This window comes from Dipodomys merriami, unplaced genomic scaffold (assembly GCF_024711535.1).
Source record: "Dipodomys merriami isolate MVZ:Mamm:240054 unplaced genomic scaffold, mDipMer1.0.p SCAF_128, whole genome shotgun sequence".
NCBI classification, from domain to species: domain Eukaryota; kingdom Metazoa; phylum Chordata; class Mammalia; order Rodentia; family Heteromyidae; genus Dipodomys; species Dipodomys merriami.
In genome coordinates, this window is record NW_027202582.1 from 3137775 (window position 1) to 3157062 (window position 19288).

Below are 19288 nucleotides of genomic sequence, written 5' to 3' on the forward strand. Positions count from 1 at the left end.
TCAGAGGGTGCAGCCCCTCTTGTGAGTGAGCTGAGGAGCAACCCAGAGTGAGAGGATGGGAAAATCCCAGGAGCCGCTGTTGCCCTCACTTTGGACCTCTGCTTCTCTTTGAGCCTCTGCCTCTGAAAAGCTGCTTGGGGAGGGGGTGATTTATAAAACCCCTCCTCCAAACTTCCCAGGGTTTTCTCATTGTCTTTTTGCATTGGGACTTTGTATTGGGATATTAAAGAGATTTAACTTGGGTAAACATGGCTTTGGACTTTGGTGATCTGCCTGTTTGGGGTCATGGAGCAGGACTGTGTGTGTGCCCGGCCTTTCCTGGCTAAACTTGAACACTAACCTCTAAGCAGTTCCAAAAGTAGGGAATGGGTGGGGCCTTTCACTGCTAAGGCCGTGGCTTCATCCTCTGAATCGTCCTGAAGTTCTAGAGCAGGTGGGTCTGAGACTGTTAGGGACCAGAGAGGCTCAGCTTATCTTGGGGCATGTACTTTGGATACCAGGATGAGGGTAGCCTGAACCTGATGATGGAGCCTCTGCCCTCAGGAGGGTGAAGGACTTTCCCAGGAATTCCCGGCTTCTGTAGACACAAGGAATAGGCCTAGAGTGGGAAAGGAGTGGGGGCTACTGGAGTTTCTTGGAGGAAAACAGAACAGGCAGCATCCCAAGGACTCTGCAAAGTAGTACCGTTGGAGTAGAGGCTTTTTAGTAGTGTTCTTTGAGGATGGTTCTCATTGCTCTTAAATTCTTGAAACAACACCCTTTAAGGTCCATTCTCCATCCCAGAAGCCAACTCTGAGGTAGTAAGTATGTCAGGAGAGGACAGTGGATGTGCGATGGCGCCCCCACGTTGGCATCACTAGGCCCTGGTGGCGTAGCTCTACGCAGCAGGCCTCCCTGGGGGCTCCCTCTCCCCCACTGTGTAGAAGCTGTGTGTTAGAAGACTCAGGCCTTCCACCCACTCTACCCACCTTTGCTGGTCATCGCTCACCCATGGCAGTGTATAGGAAAACTGTAGCCAGGATTACTGTCCCTGCTCCCTGCAGGCGAGGGACTGAGGCTTGCTCAGGTTTGTGGAGATGGCAGGGGTGACCCTTCATCTAGTGCTAACCTTAAATCCAGTGCCAGAAGCCATCTCTGCCGTGTTGCTGCCCCTGAGCGTTTCCTGCTGCCCAGTTTAGCCTGTTTCCATTTACTCCTGAGCTAGCCAGAGGTGGGAGGTTGGGCCCAGGTTATAGAAAGTGAATGCAAGCAGGGCACAATGGGACATCCTGTAAGAAAACCAGCATGCTGGAGGCTGAAGCAGGAGGATCCTGAGTTCTAGGCTGGCCTGGGCTTCATAGCAAAGACTCCAAATAAATATAAAAATAGAAGTAAACCACTGTGGCTAGGAAGCAGAATTTGCCAACAGCCTGGATTCCCCTATGCCTTGCTCTAGGGGTGGGGGTTTGGACAGTCACCTAACCCTCCTGTGACTTGGTGTCAAGACGGGTGAAAGCTGCTTCCCTGACTGAGTTCATATGTCCGGTAAGTGCCTAAGCACTGGCCTGTCACTAGTCTATGGTCCCGTTTGGGCTGTGTGTATAATGGGCCCTTGGTAGTAGCAAAAACCAGAGCTGTGATTGTCATCTATGCTACCCTTGAAGGAATTAAAAAAGCCAGCTGACAGCCGGGCACAGGTGGCTCACATATGTAATCCTAGCTACTCAGGAAGCTGAGATCTGAAGATCGAGGTTCAAAGTCAGCCCATGCAGGAAAGTCCCTGAGACTTGTTTCCTCCAATAAACTACTAGGAAAAAGCTGGTAGTAGAACTGTGGCTAAAGTGGTAGAGTGCTAGCCCTGAGCAAAAGCAGCTCAGGGACAGTGCCCAGGCCCTGAGTGCAAGCCCCTGGACTAGCACACATGCATACATAACTTGCCCATGAAGAATTAAGAGGCAGCCCTGCTCCCTGGGCCTTTGGGCTGGGGGCACAGGACCCAGTGTGGAGGGCAGGGGAAAGCCAGTTTTATTGAGCAAAGTTTCCAAGACCTTGGATTTAGGTCTTCCCCACCCCCACAGGAGGCGGGTCCCCCAAACCTCCCAAGGGCCCGAGCCCTCCTCCTCTTCCACTTGGAGTCTTCATGAGAAGACCCTTATTTGGCAAGAGATGAGAATGTGAATGTCCGCCAGGAGAAAGGACAAATGGCTGAAGGGAATGGCTGCTGTCCCGTGGAGTACGGGACCTTCAGATCCAGGCCTTCCTGCCCTTAGGCCCTCACTGGCCTGGGCCTGCCCTAGCAGCGCAGCTTCTGTTGAAGGCTTGGGGTGGAGATGGCCAGGCTGTCAGTCTGGGGAGGATCACTCAATCTCCAGGATGAGGTCATCCCCTTCCAATGTCATGTCCTTGGTCACGTGGACCTTGCGGATCGTGCCCTCCACGGGCGAAGTCACCACAGTCTCCATCTTCATGGCGCTGAGTACACACAGTGGCTGGCCCTTGGCTACCTTGTCTCCTGCTGCCACCTTGATATCAATCACCTTTCCAGGCATGGGTGCCCCGATTTGGCCCTTCACGTCCTTCAGAGCCTTGGGGTGGAAGTGCATCTCCTGCAGACAGAGCAGAGGGAGCATGAAGCCCTGGCTCTGGCCCGTCCCCACCACCTGGCTGGCCACCGGGGAGCGCACCTTCATGGCTTGGGTGTCCTTGACCAGGATGGACCGCAGTTGCCCATTGAGTTCGAAGAAGACCTGCCTCTGGCCTGCCCTGTTGAGGTCACTTATGGCCAGGGCTTTGATGTGCAGTGTCTTGCCCCGTTCCAATTCTACCTGCAGGAAGAACATGGGGGACTAAAGCTGGAAGCAAGTCAGGAACGAGCAGGCCCGGACCTCTCCACAGAGAAGCCCTCTGTCCTGGCCTCCTCTCCTCTGGGAGCCTAGCTCCTGGTCTCCCAAGGGTCCTCCTGAAGCTCACAAGACGAAGCTCACAAGACTAGGTGAGGACCAAATCAAGGGAAGGAGCACTGCGGGCCTGGGGGGGGGCGGGGGGGTGGGCGGGGCTGTGGAGGTAGAGAGAAGTTCCAAAACCACTGACCTCGAACTCCTCTGCAATCTTGGGGCCCTGCAGGAAGAGGCGGGTGTTGAGGCTATCTAAGGGGCCAAAGGTGGCAGTGAAGTCCTTAAACTGGGCAAAGACATCTGGATACATGGCTGCCGAGATCACATCCTCCGGGGTAACCTCCTCCCCATGCTTCTCCACCAGCTCCTTTTCCAGCATGTGCAGGTTCAGGGGGGGCAGGGAGGCCCCAGGCCGCCCCTCTACCCTCGGCAGGTCCTTCAGCACCTGGGGAGCGAAGTAGAGGATCAGGCCGACTCCTGCATGCAGCCTGGGCCCCCACCTCACCTGGGCCTTGCCTACCTTAGAGCGGAAGGGCTCGGGGAACCCTCCGTGGGGAACCCCGATGTAGCCCTGGAGAAACTCCACCACTGAGCGGGGGAAGGACAGCTCTTCTGCCTGAGCTTCGGCCTCTGCCCGGCTCAGCCCATTCTGCACCATGAACTGGGCCAGGTCCCCCACAATCTTGGAGGAAGGTGTCACCTGAGGAGAAGGGTCTCTGGAGGTCAGGGTGCCAGGAGGCAGGCACGCTCAGGGTTCTGTGCCAGGTAGGAGCATGGGGCCCCACTCACCTTGATGAGGTCACCCAGCATCTGGTTGGCCTCCACGTAAGCCTTCTTGACCTCCTTGAACTTGGAGCCGAGCCCCATGCTGTGGGCCTGGAAGTGGAGGTTGGTGTACTGGCCCCCTGGGATCTCGTTCTCGTACACGTCTGAGTTGCCGGACTTCATGGTGGCTGTGCAGTCAAAGGCTGCATACAGCCCCCGCGCCCCTTCCCAGTACTCGCTGTAGTCGAACACGCGCTCCAGGGGCACCTCTGCAGACAGACAGGTGTCAGGAGGCTCCTGAGCCCCTCCCCGGACCCACGTGTGCCAGTGCTGGCACTGGCAGTGGTTTGCAGCTTTTGAAGGGCATGGCCGCGGGCTTCCTACCTGTATCCAGGGAAGTCCCTTTGGCACAGGCCACCAGGGCTCCCATGCTGGGCTGTGACGTCATCCCGGACATGGAGTCAGCTGCCACGTCTACCACATCAGCCCCAGCCTGGGCGCAGGCCAGCATGGCTGCCACACCTGCCCCCGACGTGTCATGGGTGTGGATGTGCAGCGGGAGGTCAGGAAAGCGGTCCCGCAGGGACCCGACCAGCATGGTGCAGGCCGCTGGCTTTAGCAGCCCTGCCATGTCCTGGGGAAAGTGGGGAGGAGGAAGATGGTAAAAATGGGCCTGACACCTGCCCGTGGTGGGGGCCGGGGCGAGGGCCGGGGCCGAGTGGGAAGCGACGGGCACCTTGATGCACAGGATGTGGGTGCCGGCTCGCACCAGCTCCTCGGCCAAGCCCATGTAGTACTGCAGCGTGTATTTGGTGCGGCTGGGGTCGGCCACATCACCCGTGTATGAGATGGCGGCTTCCACCACGCCCCCAGCGCTGCCCGCTGCCTCCATGCCCAGCAGCATGTTGGGCAAGTAGTTGAGGGAGTCAAAGACCCGGAAGACATCCATGCCATTCTCTTTGGCCACCTCGCAGAACCTGAGCAGGTAAGAAGGCAGGGGTGAGCCCCACGCTCCTCCTAGCCCAGCCAGGGAGTGTGGGGCACAAGGGTGTGGGTGTCCTGGGCCAGGCAAGGCCACTCAGAGGCACTGGCAGAGCTGGCCCCTGCACCGGTCACCTGCCACATGGTCACCTGCCTGCCCTGACCAGGGAATCAGCCCAAACTCTGCACGTGAGTAGCATGAAGGAAAGCACGGAGGAGTCCCGAGGCCTGCGCTCCACACCCGCCCCTGCACCGGAAGCCTAGCACACCCTCCCCTCAGAGCTCAGCCACTGCCCACAGAGATAGAGCTAGGACCCTTTGGTTCTGCCACCCAGCATGCCCTGCACGGGGTGGCTCTGCGGACTTGGTGCTGAGCCACTGTGGGTGGCCTGGTGCCCACTGGGCCCGGACGCCGCGTCTGCTCACTTGAAGACCACATTGTCAGGGTAGTTAGTGTAGCCCACCGCGTTGGCCCCCCGGAGCAGCATCTGGAACGGGATGTTGGGGATGAGCTCCCGGAGCTCCTGCAGACGCCGCCAGGGACACTCGTACAGGAAACGCATGGCAACGTCGAACGTGGCTCCTGCACAGGGGCGGAGGGGCTGGGTCACGGGTCACGCATCCCGTATTTGCCCTGGCACCACTCTGCCCTGCACTCCTGCGGCCTGAGCCTCCGGCCCCTGCTCATTTCCAAGGATCCTCATAACCTCAACACCAAACCCCGCTGACTTTCCAGTGCTGACATTCAGGATGGCTCTGGCTCACCTGTGCTCTCCCTGTGCTACCTTTAGAGCCCGCATGTCTTCCCTGCTTCTCTGTTGGTGATGAACCCATGGTGATCAAGCAACAGGCCACATCTCCTACTGCCCCCACAGCTGCTCAGGGCAGTGCCCGAGGCTCAGCTCTGCAGCCTCAGGCCCAACACCAGGCCTGGTTGAGCTGCTCCTAGATGGCGTCTGTGGAACAAGTGAGCACCAGGCCCTAATGGTTCTCACTCCCATCACCAGCTTCTCTGAGTTCCCAGCGGCACCTGATCCTGCTGCCCAGCGCCCCCCCCCTCCTCTAGCCTACCTCCCCAGTTCTCTATGCTGAAGAGCTTGTTGAAGCTGTGGGCGACATAGGGTGCGATTTTCTTGAGGTCGTGGGTGCGCACACGAGTGGCCAGCAGGGACTGGTGGGCATCCCTGAAGGTGGTGTCCATGAGCAGCAGCCCCTGGTGGCCCCGCACGGCTCGAGCAAAGCCCTCAGGCCCCTCTCGCAGAAGGATGTCTCTGAAGCCCGCTGGGGGTGGGCCTAGGAGAGACAAGGACACTGATGTGCCTCCTGCAGGCGGCCTCTGCTGCCCCTTCTGCCCCTTGAGTTGGAAGAAGGGGCATCACCTACCTATGGGCACCGCTGGGACCACAGGGTCCGTGGGGCTGGGGCTGGCCTTGACAGGAATCGGGGTGGCGGGGCCGTTCACCATCACATGTCCTGGGGAAAGAGCCAGCAGTGGGTCAGGGCAGGCTGGGCAGAGGCAGAGGTGAGGGCCGCAGTGTGGGTAGGTGGGCTCGGGGAGAGGGACATTCTTCCAGAACACCCGGTCCTCCAGCTGCCCCAGTCCACTCCAAAGGGGCCTCCTGGGTCCAAGCAGTAGAGACCTACTGAGGGCCATGTGGATGGAAAAGAGGGGCTCTATGATCAGGAGCAAGGGGTCTGCAGGACCAGAAGGAGGACAGGGCTGAGGGTTGGAAGCAGAAGCCAGTGTTGGGGGGCGGGGGGGGGGGGGAGGAGAGAAGGGAATGTGGGCGGACCCAGGTAGTGTAGCAGCTTCTGGGCCCGGTTCTGTGCAGGCCGCAGCTGGAACAGCTCAGGATTCTCGTCGATGAACTGGGTGTCCACAGTGCCCGCGAGGAACTGCTGGTTGTTGAGCACGTTCTGCAGGAAGGGGATGTTGGTCTGCGAGACAGAGCGGGTAGGACGGTGTTACCACACAGCAGGGGTGGGGGAGGGAGGACGGAAGGGGCTGCAGGTGCTCCCCGACTTCCCTCACCCCAACCCCCACCCCTGTTCTGGCAGTCCCCTAAGCTGCCAGAGGCTGGGTACGGGTTCGCTATCCTGGTTCACCCGAGCATGTGCTGAATGCCACTCCCTGCTTGCTTCTTCTAGGGTCTAGAAACATCTGGAGGACCAGAACGGCCTTGTTCTTCCTCACGTGAGCTCAGCAAGTCCAGCTCCGGTCGGCCAGTGGGTGCTTTGCCATCTACCAAGTGACCAAAATCTACACTCCAAAAGCCTCACTGCCCGCCTTCTGTGACACTGGCCATGGGCATCTTCATGGGCAGCAGCATCGGAGCCACCCTTAGCCAGGCCTGCCGAGGTAGGGCTAGCTCAGTGGTCCCCTTCCTAGCAGGTCCATCCTGTGTCCTCATCGTGTGTGGTTTGTCTGCCTCCCCCCACCTCCCACTGAGACCGCTAGAGGCAGGGTGCTGGGCCTCAGTGTGCTCGGGGATTGGCAGGGTGAGAGCGCAAGGCTCGGGCGGGGTGAGAATCCCAGAGCGCACATGGGGGCCTGGGGCGGCACTGTGCCAGAGCCCAGATGGAGAGGCCGCACAGCTCCGACTCTAAGAGCGGCAACATGGAGGACACACCTCCAGGCGTAACCTAGCCATGGGTGCTGTTGGAACCCTTAATAGGAACTCGAGGCCCAGCAGGCACCCCCTTGAGCCTGGGGGCGCCTATCACCTGGAAACCTGGGCTGGGAAGGGTGCCTTCTCTACCAGCCTCCCACAGATTGGGCCCAGCCCTCCCTTCTACCTACCCTAAGCCTTGCACCCCTTCCCTAAAGAAACAGATACTTCGCCTAGACACGAACATGCCCCTGGAGAAGGGAAACGATCAGTCAAGCCAGGTAGGGAGCCCAGAACTGCAGGAAGGGAAGAGTTCCGAGGCCGGCTGACTCTTTCCTCCCATTATCCCTCTGGATCCTTTGATCCTTTCTCTGCGGCCTCTGCCAGGGGCGCTCTGGGCAGGAAGCAGCCCACCGGCTCCCAGCAGAAACTCCTAACCGTGTTCACCGCACCTCAGCGCTGATCGGACTAGGATTCAACCTCTCACTACAAATCGGCCCGGCTTCATCTGCGGGGGGCCGCGGGCTCCTCTCCCCTGAGCGCGAACACCTGCGACCACCGCCCGCCCGTTGGTCCACAGGCGAAAATGGTTGCGGCGCTTCAGTAACTTGCCCGAAGGCGCACAGCCGGGCCAAAAGGGCCAGAATCCCGCGTCCGGTTTCCCTGGCCACCAGTCCCCTTCCTGCCCCCCAAGAATCAGGCCTGGAGGGCGGACGGAAGGCGGGGGGGGGGGCCCAGGTAGCCCAAGGATAACGAGGCCGTGGGAGATGCTATTCCCCATGTTTCCCAACTGGGTGGGCGACGCGTGGCAGCGGCGCCGCCCCGGCCCCGGCCCCCGGCGCTTCCCACCCGCGCATGGACGGCGACGGGGCGGGGCGGGCGTGACCGCGGCGGCCCGGACCACGGGCGCACGGCTGGGCGCGTGCCGCCACCGGCCTGCCGGGAAGCGGCGGGCGCCGACCAATCGGGCCGGAGGCGGAGGCCGGTTGGCTCCGAGCGCCCAGCGCCCGGCCAGCGGGGCGGGCGGGGACCTCGGGGAGGCGGGGAGGGAGGGGCGCGGGGCGGGGCGCGGCCCCGGGTCCCAGGCCGAGCCCTCCCGGCCCCACCCCGCAGCAGCCCGGCCGGGGGCGCCGCCCCAGCCCCCACGGGACCCCGCGCCGTGGGGACCCTCCACGTGACTCGGCGATGCAGAACGGTGGTGACCTTCAGCGTGTGTCTGTAAACGCGGGGGTCCCGGCGGCGGCGCGGGTGTGCGCCCGGCCCTGCCCGTGGGTGCGGGGCCGTGTGGGTGTGCGGGCACATGTGGGCGTGTTGGGGAGGGCGCCCGGCGACATGTGACAAAGGCCCGTCTCCGGGAGATGCTGGCGGGGCCCGCGGGCCGGCGCTTTGTCTGGCTGTCTGCAGAGCCGCGGCGGGCAGAGCGGCGCAGGATGCCGGGGCGCCCGGGCGGCCGGGGGCGCGCGCGCCGGGGCCGGGGTGAGTGCGCTGCGGCGGCTGCGGGGGGCCGCGCGCTGGGCCCGCGCCGGCCGGGGCCTCGGGCGTGACTGGGCGCCACCCGTGGGCACCGCAGTGGCCCGCGTGTCCCCGTGACCTCAGGAGCTGCCCCGGGCCCGGGTGGATCCCCGCGCGCCCCTCCCCGCCGCCCTCCACGTGCGTGTCCGCGGCGCGCGTGCCCGTCGGCGCGCGCCCGCCTGCCTGTCGCGGCCGCCGCCGCCACCGCGAACCGCGCGGGAGGAAAAGGTGCCGGGAACCCGGAAAGCCAGGGCCGCGGGGCCCGAGCGCCATGGGCCGGAGGGCGCACGGCAGGCGGCCCAGGCCTCGCCCCCGCCGCCACACAGCGCCCCGGAGCCGGCGGGGGCCGGCTGGGCCCGCGGGGAGGCCGGCCCGAGCCCCCTGAGCGACGGACACCAGGTGAGGCACCGCGGGGGCCCGCGCGGGGCTGCCCGGGAGGGGCCGCGGTCCACGCGGGGAGGGATGGCGGGCGGGGGGAGGGGCGCCTTCCGCGGCCGGGGCGGCGATGGCGCGGAGGGGGGAGGGGGCTAGCGCCTCCCGGGGACGCCAGGCGGAGGAAGTTCCGGGACCCTCCCTGCGCCGGGCCCACCTCCGCTTCCTGCCTGCCGCCGCCTCACCTTGTGCCCAGTGTCTGGACCGCCCCCGAACTGCCTGGGAAATGTGACCTTAACTCTGGGGGGCCGCCTGGCCCTCAGCCCCGGCCTGCCTTCCTCCCTGGGTCCTCCTCGAGCCTCTGAACCCACCATTCCTCAGGCCAGGCTGTGGACACTGGCTCCTGGGGCTGTGCTGGGCACAAGTGGGCACCTGCGCCAGCCCCACCTGTGCCCGGGCTGCGGCCCTTCCCCGCAGGGCGCCCACCATGGCCCCTCCGCTCCTGCTGCTGCTGCTGGCCAGTGGAGCGGCCGCCTGCCCGCTGCCCTGCGTCTGCCAGAACCTATCGGAGTCGCTCAGCACCCTCTGTGCCCACCGGGGCCTGCTGTTTGTGCCACCCAACGTGGACCGGCGCACGGTGGAGCTGCGTCTGGCCGACAACTTCATCCAGGCCCTGGGGCCTCCTGACTTCCGCAACATGACCGGGCTGGTTGACCTGACGCTGTCCCGCAATGCCATCACCCGCATTGGGGCCCGTGCCTTTGGCGACCTGGAGAGCCTGCGCTCCCTGCACCTGGACGGCAACCGGCTGGTGGAGCTGGGCAGCGGCAGCCTGCGGGGCCCCGTCAACCTGCAGCACCTCATCCTCAGCGGTAACCAGCTGGGCCGCATCGCGCCGGGGGCCTTCGATGACTTCCTGGACAGCCTCGAGGACCTGGACCTGTCCTACAACAACCTCCGGCAGGTGCCCTGGGCGGGCATCGGCGCCATGCCTGCCCTGCACACCCTCAACCTGGACCACAACCTCATCGACGCGCTGCCGCCCGGCGCCTTTGCCCAGCTCGGTCAGCTCTCCCGCCTGGACCTCACGTCTAACCGCCTGGCCACACTGGCCCCGGACCCGCTCTTCTCGCGCGGACGTGAAGCTGAGGCTTCCCCCGCCCCGCTCGTGCTGAGCTTCAGCGGGAATCCGCTGCACTGCAACTGCGAGCTGCTGTGGCTGCGGCGCCTGGCGCGGCCCGACGACCTGGAGACCTGCGCCTCCCCGCCCAGCCTGGCAGGCCGCTACTTCTGGGCGGTGCCCGAGGGCGAGTTCTCCTGTGAGCCGCCGCTCATCGCGCGCCACACACAGCGCCTGTGGGTGCTCGAGGGCCAGCGGGCCACGCTGCGATGCCGCGCGCTCGGGGACCCGGCTCCCACCATGCACTGGGTTGGCCCTGACGACCGGCTGGTTGGCAACTCCTCCCGCGCCTGGGCTTTCCCCAACGGGACCCTGGAGATCGGGGTGACGAGCGCTGGGGACGCAGGGGGCTACACCTGCATCGCCACCAACCCTGCTGGGGAGGCCACCGCCCAAGTGGAGCTCCGGGTGCTGGCCCTGCCCCATGGCGGGAACAGCAGCGCGGAGGGCGGCCGCCCCGGGCCCTCGGACATCGCTGCCTCTGCTCGAACTGCTGCCGAGGGCGAGGGGGCTCTGGAGACGGAGCCTGTAGTGCAAGTGACAGAGGTGACCGCCACCTCGGGGCTTGTGAGCTGGGGCCCGGGGCGGCCTGCGGACCCCGTGTGGATGTTCCAAATCCAGTACAACAGCAGTGAAGATGAGACCCTCATCTACCGGTGAGGATGGGCCCTTTGCACCCCCTCTTGCCTAGTGGCCCCCAGCCGCCCTCCCTGCCCCCAAGTCCTGCTCGTACCCCCTCCCGTCCTCTGCCCTCCTGTCCTTGGGCTCACCCCCGGCTGGGCACTTGCCCTGGTGTCGGCGCTGCCGGGGGAGGTGGAGGCGGGCGGCCCTGCTCTCGGTCACAGGTGGCTGTGCGCATGCCCCCTCCCGCCCCAGCAGAGCCTGTCTGCTCACACCAGCCCCGGGCTTGGGTGCTCTGCCTTCCCGAGGGAGCCCCGCAGGCAGGCGCAGTGCTGTCAGGCCCAGCCGTGGGGAGGGGATGCGCTACCCCGCCCTTCCGCTCTGACCCCCGCCCTTGTCTTCAGGATCATCCCAGCCTCCAGTCACCACTTCCTGCTCAAGCACCTGGTGCCGGATGCTGACTACGACCTCTGCCTGCTGGCCCTGTCGCCGGCTGCCGGGCCCTCGGACCTCACGGCCACCAGGTTGCTGGGCTGCGCCCACTTCTCCACACTACCCGCCACACCCCTGTGCCACGCCCTGCAGGCCCACGTGCTGGGCGGGACGCTGACTGTGGCTGTGGGCGGGGTGCTGGTGGCTGCCTTACTGGTCTTCACTGTGGCCTTGCTGGTTCGGGGCCGGGGAGCTGGAAACGGCCGCCTCCCACTCAAGCTGAGCCACGTTCAGTCCCAGACCAACGGGGGCCCCAGCCCCACGCCCAAGACGCACCCGCCGCGCAGCCCCCCGCCCCGCCCCCAGCGCAGCTGCTCTCTGGACCTGGGGGACAGCGGCGGCTGCTACGGGTACGCCAGGCGTCTGGGGGGCGCCTGGGCACGGCGGAGCCACTCTGTACATGGGGGGCTGCTGGGGGCGGGGTGTCGGGGCCTAGGGGGCAGCGCAGAGCGGCTGGAGGAGAGCGTGGTGTGATGGGGGCAGCGTCCGCACTGCCCTGAGCGAGTGGTGTGCTGTCCTGTGCTGGCCGAAGGTGAGGGCGGCGGCCCGCCCCGCTCCCCTCCCGGTTTTTATCCTCGGTACCTCAGGCTCCCCGTGTTCTTGGTGGGACAGCAAGCCCTTTCCTCAGTTCTGGCCTCCAGACTGGGGGACAGGGACAGGTCCCTCCGACAGGTGCTCAGAGCCACCAAGGCAGAGGCTGCGGCCACCAAGTGGGAGTCTCATTTCTATTTATAATAAAATTGTTGGGGACACCCCCTCCACGCTGGTTTCTGGTGTCCTCCGGGAGGGGTTGGTAGGACACATAGACCAGCACAGGCTCAAGGCTGGCACCGGCAGTCCCTAGCAGCCTTCCTGGGGGTACAGCCCAGGGCAAGGGACAAGTGCTGGGGTGAGCACTTCTGACCCTAGAGTAGCTATGGCTTCGGACTGCGCCGTCTGGGCTTGGTCAGCCTTGCGTGTGAGCGCCGAGGCCACGCCTTCCCGGTAGGTGTGCAGAGGCCCGGTGCTCTCGTGTGATGCCCAGGCGCGGAGCTGGCACCAGCACGCTCCTGGCAGCGCTCAGAGCGTCACGGTCCTGAGGAATGGCAGCAAGGCCTCACTCTGGATCCCGAGACGGCGCGGCTTTCTGGGCCAAGGGACCTGGTGGGAGCTGTGTCCTGAGCGCGGCGCCCGTGGGGACGGTCCTGTCCACTGTGGCGGGAGCGCCAGAGGACTTGCAGAATGCCATCCGGAAGGCCTAGGACGGCTGGGCACACACTGACCCTCCAGAAGGTCCTGTTGTTCCCCAGGCCCAAGTGAGATGCACCTCCCTGACCCTCCAAGGCGCCTGTGGCTTTGCCCTGGGCTTTTCTGGAAAGTTGGCCTGGACACACCTCTGCAGGCCGCAGTGGGGTGGGCACTCCTCCCTTTCTAGTCTTCCTCTGGAGATTTGAGCAGGTCAGGGCCTCCTACTCTGCTTCCTCTGCGGGATCCCAGGCCCCTCCAGCCCTCCGACCAGCCTTCCTTTGGTGTACGAGCCCTTAGACACAGCTCTAAGCACCCAGGTGCTTAGTAGAAATGCGGTAGGCGGGAGCAGGTCTCTGTGCAGGCTGAGCTCTCAAGTACCTGCGCTGCTGCCCTGTGGCAGGCACATCTGGACAGGACCAAGAGAGATGCCACATAAAAAATGGAAACAAGGCGCTGACGGTGAGGAGCAGGCGGGAGTGGTGGACAGGGTGGCGAGGAGGCAGCAGGGCAGGAACAGAGTGGGAAACAGGGACCCGGATGTTAGCAAAACAGACAGGGGAAGGCCAGGTCAGGGCACTGCGGGGACGCACTACAGTCTGCCCCATCAGCCAGCTCGACAGCAGGCAGGCCTGGAACGGGCCGGACGGAGGGCAGAGAGGCCAGGGCGCCTCTGCTGCAGGCAGAGCGTCCTGCGAGAGGCCCCGGGAAAGCAGGAGGGAGGAACCCCTGTGAGGCAGGCCCGTGAGATCCGTGGGCAGTGCTGGCTTTAAAGGACAGTATTTCTTGGCTGTGCATTCATCTCTAGCTACAGACACTGGGAACGAACAGAGCCCAACAAGGAGACGAGAAGCACTCTGGACCCTCACCTCAGGCCGGGACCCCCTTGGAGCACTGCCCCCCCCCAGCCAGGCTCCTTGCTGCCCCTGGAGCGCCTGCCCCTCTGCAAATGCCAAGCTGGCTGCGTGGATGGGGAGCTGGGATGTGGGGGCAGGGAGAGGGATCTGAACCCAGGGCTGGAGCTCTTGGTCAGGGAACATAAATTTTCTTAAGATTAAGAATTTCCTGGGGGAGCTTGTTGAAAATAAGCTCTGGGGCCTATACTTAAATCTGTGAGGTCAGTTTCTAGAAGCAGGCCTGCACACCACAGGTGGCTTTGATCCAAGAGGAATGAGGAATGGCATGGGTGCCCTAGCACAAGCTCCAGACCAGAGGCCCCGGGTAGGCATGCGGGCATCTGAGCGGCAGTGGCAGCAGCGCTCAGGGATACCGAGTCCTGACCAACTGGTGCTCAGGTGATTGCAGCACCCGCAGTGTCTAGAAGGAGCCATTGAGGCTGAGCCCAGGGGGAGGCAAGCCACGGATCAGTGGGGAGCAGTAGGAGCCACACCAGCCCCTGGGCAAGCATGTGATCGCCCGCGGGCACTGGCGGGCACCGGCCGTCTCTCACCTTCACACCTCGGACCCGGAACTCCGCCAGGGCTCTGCTCATCTTGGTGGCTGCTGTGGGGTGGTCTTTGCCATGGGCGATGACTTTGACCAGCAGGGAGTCATAGTGGGGGGAGATGACGGCCCCTTGGAAGGCAGAGGCGTTGTCCAGCCGGATGCCCATGCCCTCGCCGCTGCGGAACACCTGTGCAGATGAAGCTGGGTCACAGCTGCGTCACAGCTGCAGCCAAGGTGTGGCCTCCGCGGGGTCCGCTAGGTGCTAAGAACTAGGCTCAAGGGTCACTGCAGGGAACCCCAACTCTGTTGAGTTCTGCTCTACATCTATCAGCAAATCCAGGGCCCCTTGCCAGTCACTGCTGCCTGTGACTTCAGAGCGGGGGGGGGGGGGGGGGGACAGGGAGGGGAGGGAGGGGGCCAGGGAGGGGCTCCCTGGGGCTGAGGCACTGTTAGCTCAGCTCCAAGTTGACCTCAGTGGCAAAAGGTGAGTCCCACCCACCTCTCCAGCCAGCCTGACCAACCCTTCCTTCTTGCTGATGCCAACACATGGGCATTCACTTGTTTCAGGAGCTGCCTGGAATGCCCAGCTGTGGAGTGGCAGCTAAAGCGCAAATGCTGTTTGCTCAGGGCTCCGGGACAGACATGGAAATGAGTGGACTGACGAGGGGACACTGCAGGAAACTGGGCGGGGAAAGGAGAATTTTGATGTTTTGGGGCAGTACTGGGTAGTCTGCCGCTTGAGACCCCAGCCCCTTTTGCTTGTATTTTTTAGATGGAGAGGGTCTTGTGCTTTGCCTTGGGCCTTCCTTGGACTGTCACCCTCCTACCATTGTCTCCTCTGTAGCTGGGATTACACCCGGATTGTGTTTTATGAGATAGAGTTCCCCTAAGTTTTTGCCCAGGCTAATCTCAAGCCACAATGCTCTCTACTCCACCTGTCAGAATTGCAGGCCTGAGCCACGGTGCCTGGCTGTGTGTGTGTGTGTGTGTGTGTGTGTGTGTGTGTGTGTGTGTGTGTGTGTGTGTGTGTGTGTGTGTGTGTGTGTGTGTGTGTGTGTGTGTGTGTGTGTGTGTGTGTGTGTAATTTGGGCTTGAACTTAGGGCTGCACACTTCTACTGTATCACCTGAGCGCCACCTCCACTTTCAGCTTTTTGCTGGTTAATTGGAGATAGTATCCCAGATGTGTTTGCCTGGGCTGGCTTTGCTGTAATTGTCAGATGCCAGCCTCTTGAGTAGCTAGGATTACAGGCATGAGTCACCAGCACCTGGCCTCTTTTGTTTTTGTTTGGAGACATGGGCATGCTATATTGTCCAGACTGGCCGCAAATTCACGATCCTCCCCCTCAACCTCTCAAATGCTAGCATGATAGGTTGTGCCATGACACTTGGCTGTTTGTTTTTGTTTTAATGTATAGGGTAATGGAGAAGGCCTCAAATATCCACTCAGGTTCCCCTCCATCCTGGAGGGCAACGAGGAGCTGGGAACACTGAGAATAAAGACAACCGCTCTGTCTCTGACATGAGCGGAGACAGGTGTACACCCAGATCACAGGGCCTGCCTTGAAGCACACAGAGGTGGAGCAGAAATCACACACACACACACACACACACACACACAGAGTAGATGGAGAGAAGGGGAGACGGAGGCTTGGAGTGTCTGGGGACAGACCCTCACAGGTGGGCCATGCCAGGCAGGGGTGGGGACCATCAGGTGCCTGATGAAGAGGGGGAGGAAGGAGAGGGGCTCGGGACACCCGAGGCACACCTTCTGCCGCTGAGGGGCCCAGGCCTGTGCTTGAGAGAGAGGAATTTAATAAAATATTTAAGGGTGGACACTCAGCTGTGAGCAGGAACTGCCAGCTAAAAATACTCTGTGGCGAGCAGCTTGGAGCAGCCGACTGTGGAGGTGGACTGGAGCTGGAGCTGGAGCTGGAGCTGGAGCTGGAGAGGCCGCAGCTGGCAGCTGAGCCCAGCCCCTGGGCTGCTCCCTCTGGCTGAGGGTAGAGGAGTGGGGCCATGGGGCGGCTCCAGCCTGGAGCTGCTCCCACTTATCAGCTCTGATCCTTCTTTTTTTGGGGGGGGGGGTCCGGTTGTGAGGTCTGAACTCTGGGCCTGATCGCTGTCCCTCAGTTCTTCAGCTCAAGACTAGCGCTCTACCACTTGACCACTTGAGCCACAGTGCCACTTCCAGCTTTTTTCTTTTTGCTTATGTGGTGCTGAGGAATCAAACCCAGGGCTTCAGGCATGCAAGGCAAGCGCTTTACCACTGAGCCACCTTCCCAGCCCCAGCTCTGATCCTTCTAGAAACAAATGCAGGTGGCCTGCATGGCTCTCAGACCCCACCCCCAGCCTCAACTCCACGGCCTCTGAAGTCCAGAATGAGCCTCTTACTGGTACCTGCAGCTCTGGCCCAGGCCCAGGCCAGGCCTTCCATCCTGGACTCAGGAACCAGTCCTGAGCCCCTGGGATGGGCTGCGTCCTCACGGCCCAGGCCAGTAGGCAGGAGCTGGGCAGAAGGGCTGGTGCAGCACTGCCAACACTCAGGACACAAAGGGCCCAAGAGCAGGCTGGGGTCAGAGGCTGAGGGGGGGAGACGGGCAGGGCCGCGGGACAGGAAGCTGCAGCCCAAGTCCATCTGGCTCTCATCACTGCAGCCACTCCCCGTGGAGCTCCCTCATTCTCCACAGGGCTGCGGGGACAAGCAGGAGGCCGGCTCTGGGCCCCATGATGGGTGTAGTTGAGGCTGGGGAGGGGGTGCTCTCTGGGCTCCACAGAGACTCCAATGCTGGGCTTCCCTACCTCCAACCCCGGGGCCCTGCCTTGCCTGCTCCCCCACGGAGCAGTCATAGTGCGGCCGTAGGTTCCGTAAGCGCCACGCCAGGCTTCATGTCTGAGGACCCAGCCTTTGCTTCTCCAGGTTGTCCTGTCCGTTTAGGTGACTTTCTCCTGGTTTCCTCTTGGCCTTGCGCAGGCCAGTCTCTGATCAAGAATGCTTTCTCCTTTGGGCTGTGCTGGGCCTCCCTGTGTCCCAGCCTGCGGTTTCTCCTGACTGCCCCGGGGCACCTCTCCACGCAGGCCTGAGGCCTAGGCCCTCCGCCAGCAGCCGCTGCCCAGGGACCGGCATGACTTGGTGCTGGCAGCCCTGGCCACCCTGGGGTGGCAGAGAGAATCCCCCACTAGCCTGGACGGGCGTCACCCCCGGGTAGAGCACGGCCTACCTCAATGCGGCCGGTGTCCGGCTGGAAGCCGCGCGCAGGGTCCTCCGTGGTCACCCGACACTGGATGGCACAGCCATTGATGCGGATGTTCTCCTGCCGCAGCCCCAGGTCAGGCAGGCTCCTGCCCTCAGCCACGTGGATCTGAGCGTGGACCAGATCCACGCTGCAGGCAGAGAAAGCGGGGGGGGGGGGGTGTGAGGCGGAGCACAGGGGGGCCTCACCCCAGCGGCGTAGCCCACAGAGGCTCCTCCCACCAATGGTGGCTTCTCCTACCCGTGGCTCCGAGGCTGGGCCTACTGTCCCTGGGGCTCTTGGAGAGGCTCCATCTACACTGCAGAACCTGGCAGCAAGGGCCAGGGACCCCAGATCCTCCTGCTCCTCACCCTCCTGCTGATGCCACCACCCTCTCACCCTTGGGTGGGCAAGCCCATCTTCCCCAGAGCCTGCAGGGTGCAGCCTGGGCTCTGCAGAACGCTAGGTCACAGCTTCTCTAGGGACAGCGTAGGGGTGCAGTCTACGGAATAGAAGCCACGGCGGCAGGAGGCTGCTCCCTGGGTACCGTCAGGATGGCGTCTTGCTGGGGCTGGCACTCTGCCCCCCTCCCCCGTCCCCGTTGTGTCCTTGACTCCAGCAGGGGAAATTTCAGAGTTCAAGGCTTTCCACAGGGTTTTATAAGCTCAGCCTGACTGCCAAACCCAAGTGGAGCGGCTGCGGAAAAGGGCCCTCAAGGTCTTAGGCTGATCATCAGTGATGCTGTGGTACGCTGTGTGCTGGCAGATTTTCCCAGATGTTCCGTGTCACCTGCCACCACCCAGGGCGGAGACTGTGTGCCACCTCCCCCACGCGCTGTGGACCACACAGATCACAATAACGCCCGGAGGAGGCGGCGCTGGGGGGTCAGAGAGGCTGCAGCTCACCCATGGCTCCACATGGCTCAGCCCCAGGAGGAACCTGACCACTGACCCTGAGACACGAAGCCCTTGCTCCAGAGCCGGCAAAGCCTTCCGTCCCTGACCCTCTAGGAAAGACTCCCGGGCCCAGCATCCAGCTGATGTACACACTTTCGTTCTCACCCTAACCCTGAAGTGAGGAGTGGGGGCTTCTGGGTACCTGCTGGGCAAAGGCAGCGGCCTCATCTCTGGTCAGTGAGGCCAAGGGTTTAGGAGGAACTGGAATCAAGAATGCTCCACAGAGAGGGAGGTAGGCTGGCCCAAAGCCAAGGTTTAATGCTTAAATGGCTCAAAATCTTGAAACAATGAAAGCCATTTCAATTGCTTAGAGACCAGGCAGACTTTTAAAGGTCTGAACTCAAAGCTGGTGTGAGAAGAAATGTAGCGTACAATCATCTAGAAAGCTCTGAGGCAAGACACTGCCTCTGCTTTGATCAGGTAATTCCGCTGACCGAGCCTCTCTTCAGGACTCTCCGGATCGTAGCACAGATCCAGTACACAAACGGTAACACACACGCCTGAACCACAAAAGCCAGAACAACCTAGTTGCCTCATAAGAAATGGGGTGACTGAGTTATAACACATATAAATGGTGGAACAGTATACAGCCATTAAAAATACTTAGCGAGCTGGGAAGGTGGCTCAGTGGTAGAGCGCTTGCCTTGCATGCATGAGGCCCTGGGTTCAATTCCTCAGCACCATATAAGCAGAAAAAGCTGGAAGTGATGCTATAGCTCAAATGGTAGAATGCTAGCCTTGAGCTGAAGAGCTGAGGGACAGTGCCCAGGCCCAGAGTTCAGGCCCTATGACTAACCAAAAAAAAAAAAAAAGTACTTAGAATAAGTACTGGAGAATGCCTTCAAATAGCATTTTTCAAATGGAATAAAAATTGTATACAAAAAAAATCTCAGTTGCATCCAAATATTTGTATAAAGTCAACCTAAAAACGGAAAGAAATACACCTAAAGGCTGAGCGGCCGCAGGGAATACAGCACAGCTGGAGGTAGAACCAGAGAGACTGGCTTTCCACTTTTCACTGTGTGC

At 62.3% G+C, this 19288-nt stretch overlaps 2 protein-coding genes across 6 annotated transcripts in view; one reads left to right on the forward strand and one right to left on the reverse strand.

Moving 5' to 3' along the window:
• Window positions 1–1922: 1922 nt before the first annotated feature.
• Window positions 1923–19288, reverse strand: part of LOC138824355 (pyruvate carboxylase, mitochondrial) — a 113199-nt gene continuing 95833 nt past the window's right edge. For all 4 annotated transcript variants that reach the window (XM_070018196.1, XM_070018194.1, XM_070018195.1 and 1 more), the window contains 13 exons: window positions 17295–17457; window positions 14080–14262; window positions 6413–6557; window positions 6003–6092; window positions 5691–5912; window positions 5046–5202; window positions 4375–4615; window positions 4023–4272; window positions 3663–3907; window positions 3394–3573; window positions 3070–3318; window positions 2664–2804; window positions 1923–2585 (listed from right to left, as the gene is read on the reverse strand). In XM_070018196.1, coding sequence (XP_069874297.1) covers window positions 2337–2585; window positions 2664–2804; window positions 3070–3318; window positions 3394–3573; window positions 3663–3907; window positions 4023–4272; window positions 4375–4615; window positions 5046–5202; window positions 5691–5912; window positions 6003–6092; window positions 6413–6557; window positions 14080–14262; window positions 17295–17457 — 2515 coding nt within the window. In that variant the 3' untranslated portion in view covers window positions 1923–2336. The remainder of the gene's footprint in view (window positions 2586–2663; window positions 2805–3069; window positions 3319–3393; window positions 3574–3662; window positions 3908–4022; window positions 4273–4374; window positions 4616–5045; window positions 5203–5690; window positions 5913–6002; window positions 6093–6412; window positions 6558–14079; window positions 14263–17294; window positions 17458–19288) is intronic.
• Window positions 8882–12153, forward strand: LOC138824354 (leucine-rich repeat and fibronectin type-III domain-containing protein 4). 2 transcript variants are annotated; one of them, XM_070018192.1, is made up of 3 exons: window positions 8882–9139; window positions 9590–10948; window positions 11318–12153. In XM_070018192.1, the coding sequence occupies exons 2-3, from the start codon at window positions 9600–9602 to the stop codon at window positions 11877–11879; spliced, it is 1911 nt and encodes a 636-aa protein (XP_069874293.1). In that variant the 5' UTR covers window positions 8882–9139; window positions 9590–9599; the 3' UTR covers window positions 11880–12153. The 2 variants fall into 2 exon arrangements, with proteins under 2 accessions (XP_069874293.1, XP_069874291.1); XM_070018190.1 differs by lacking the exon at window positions 8882–9139 and having other exon boundaries at window positions 9169–10948.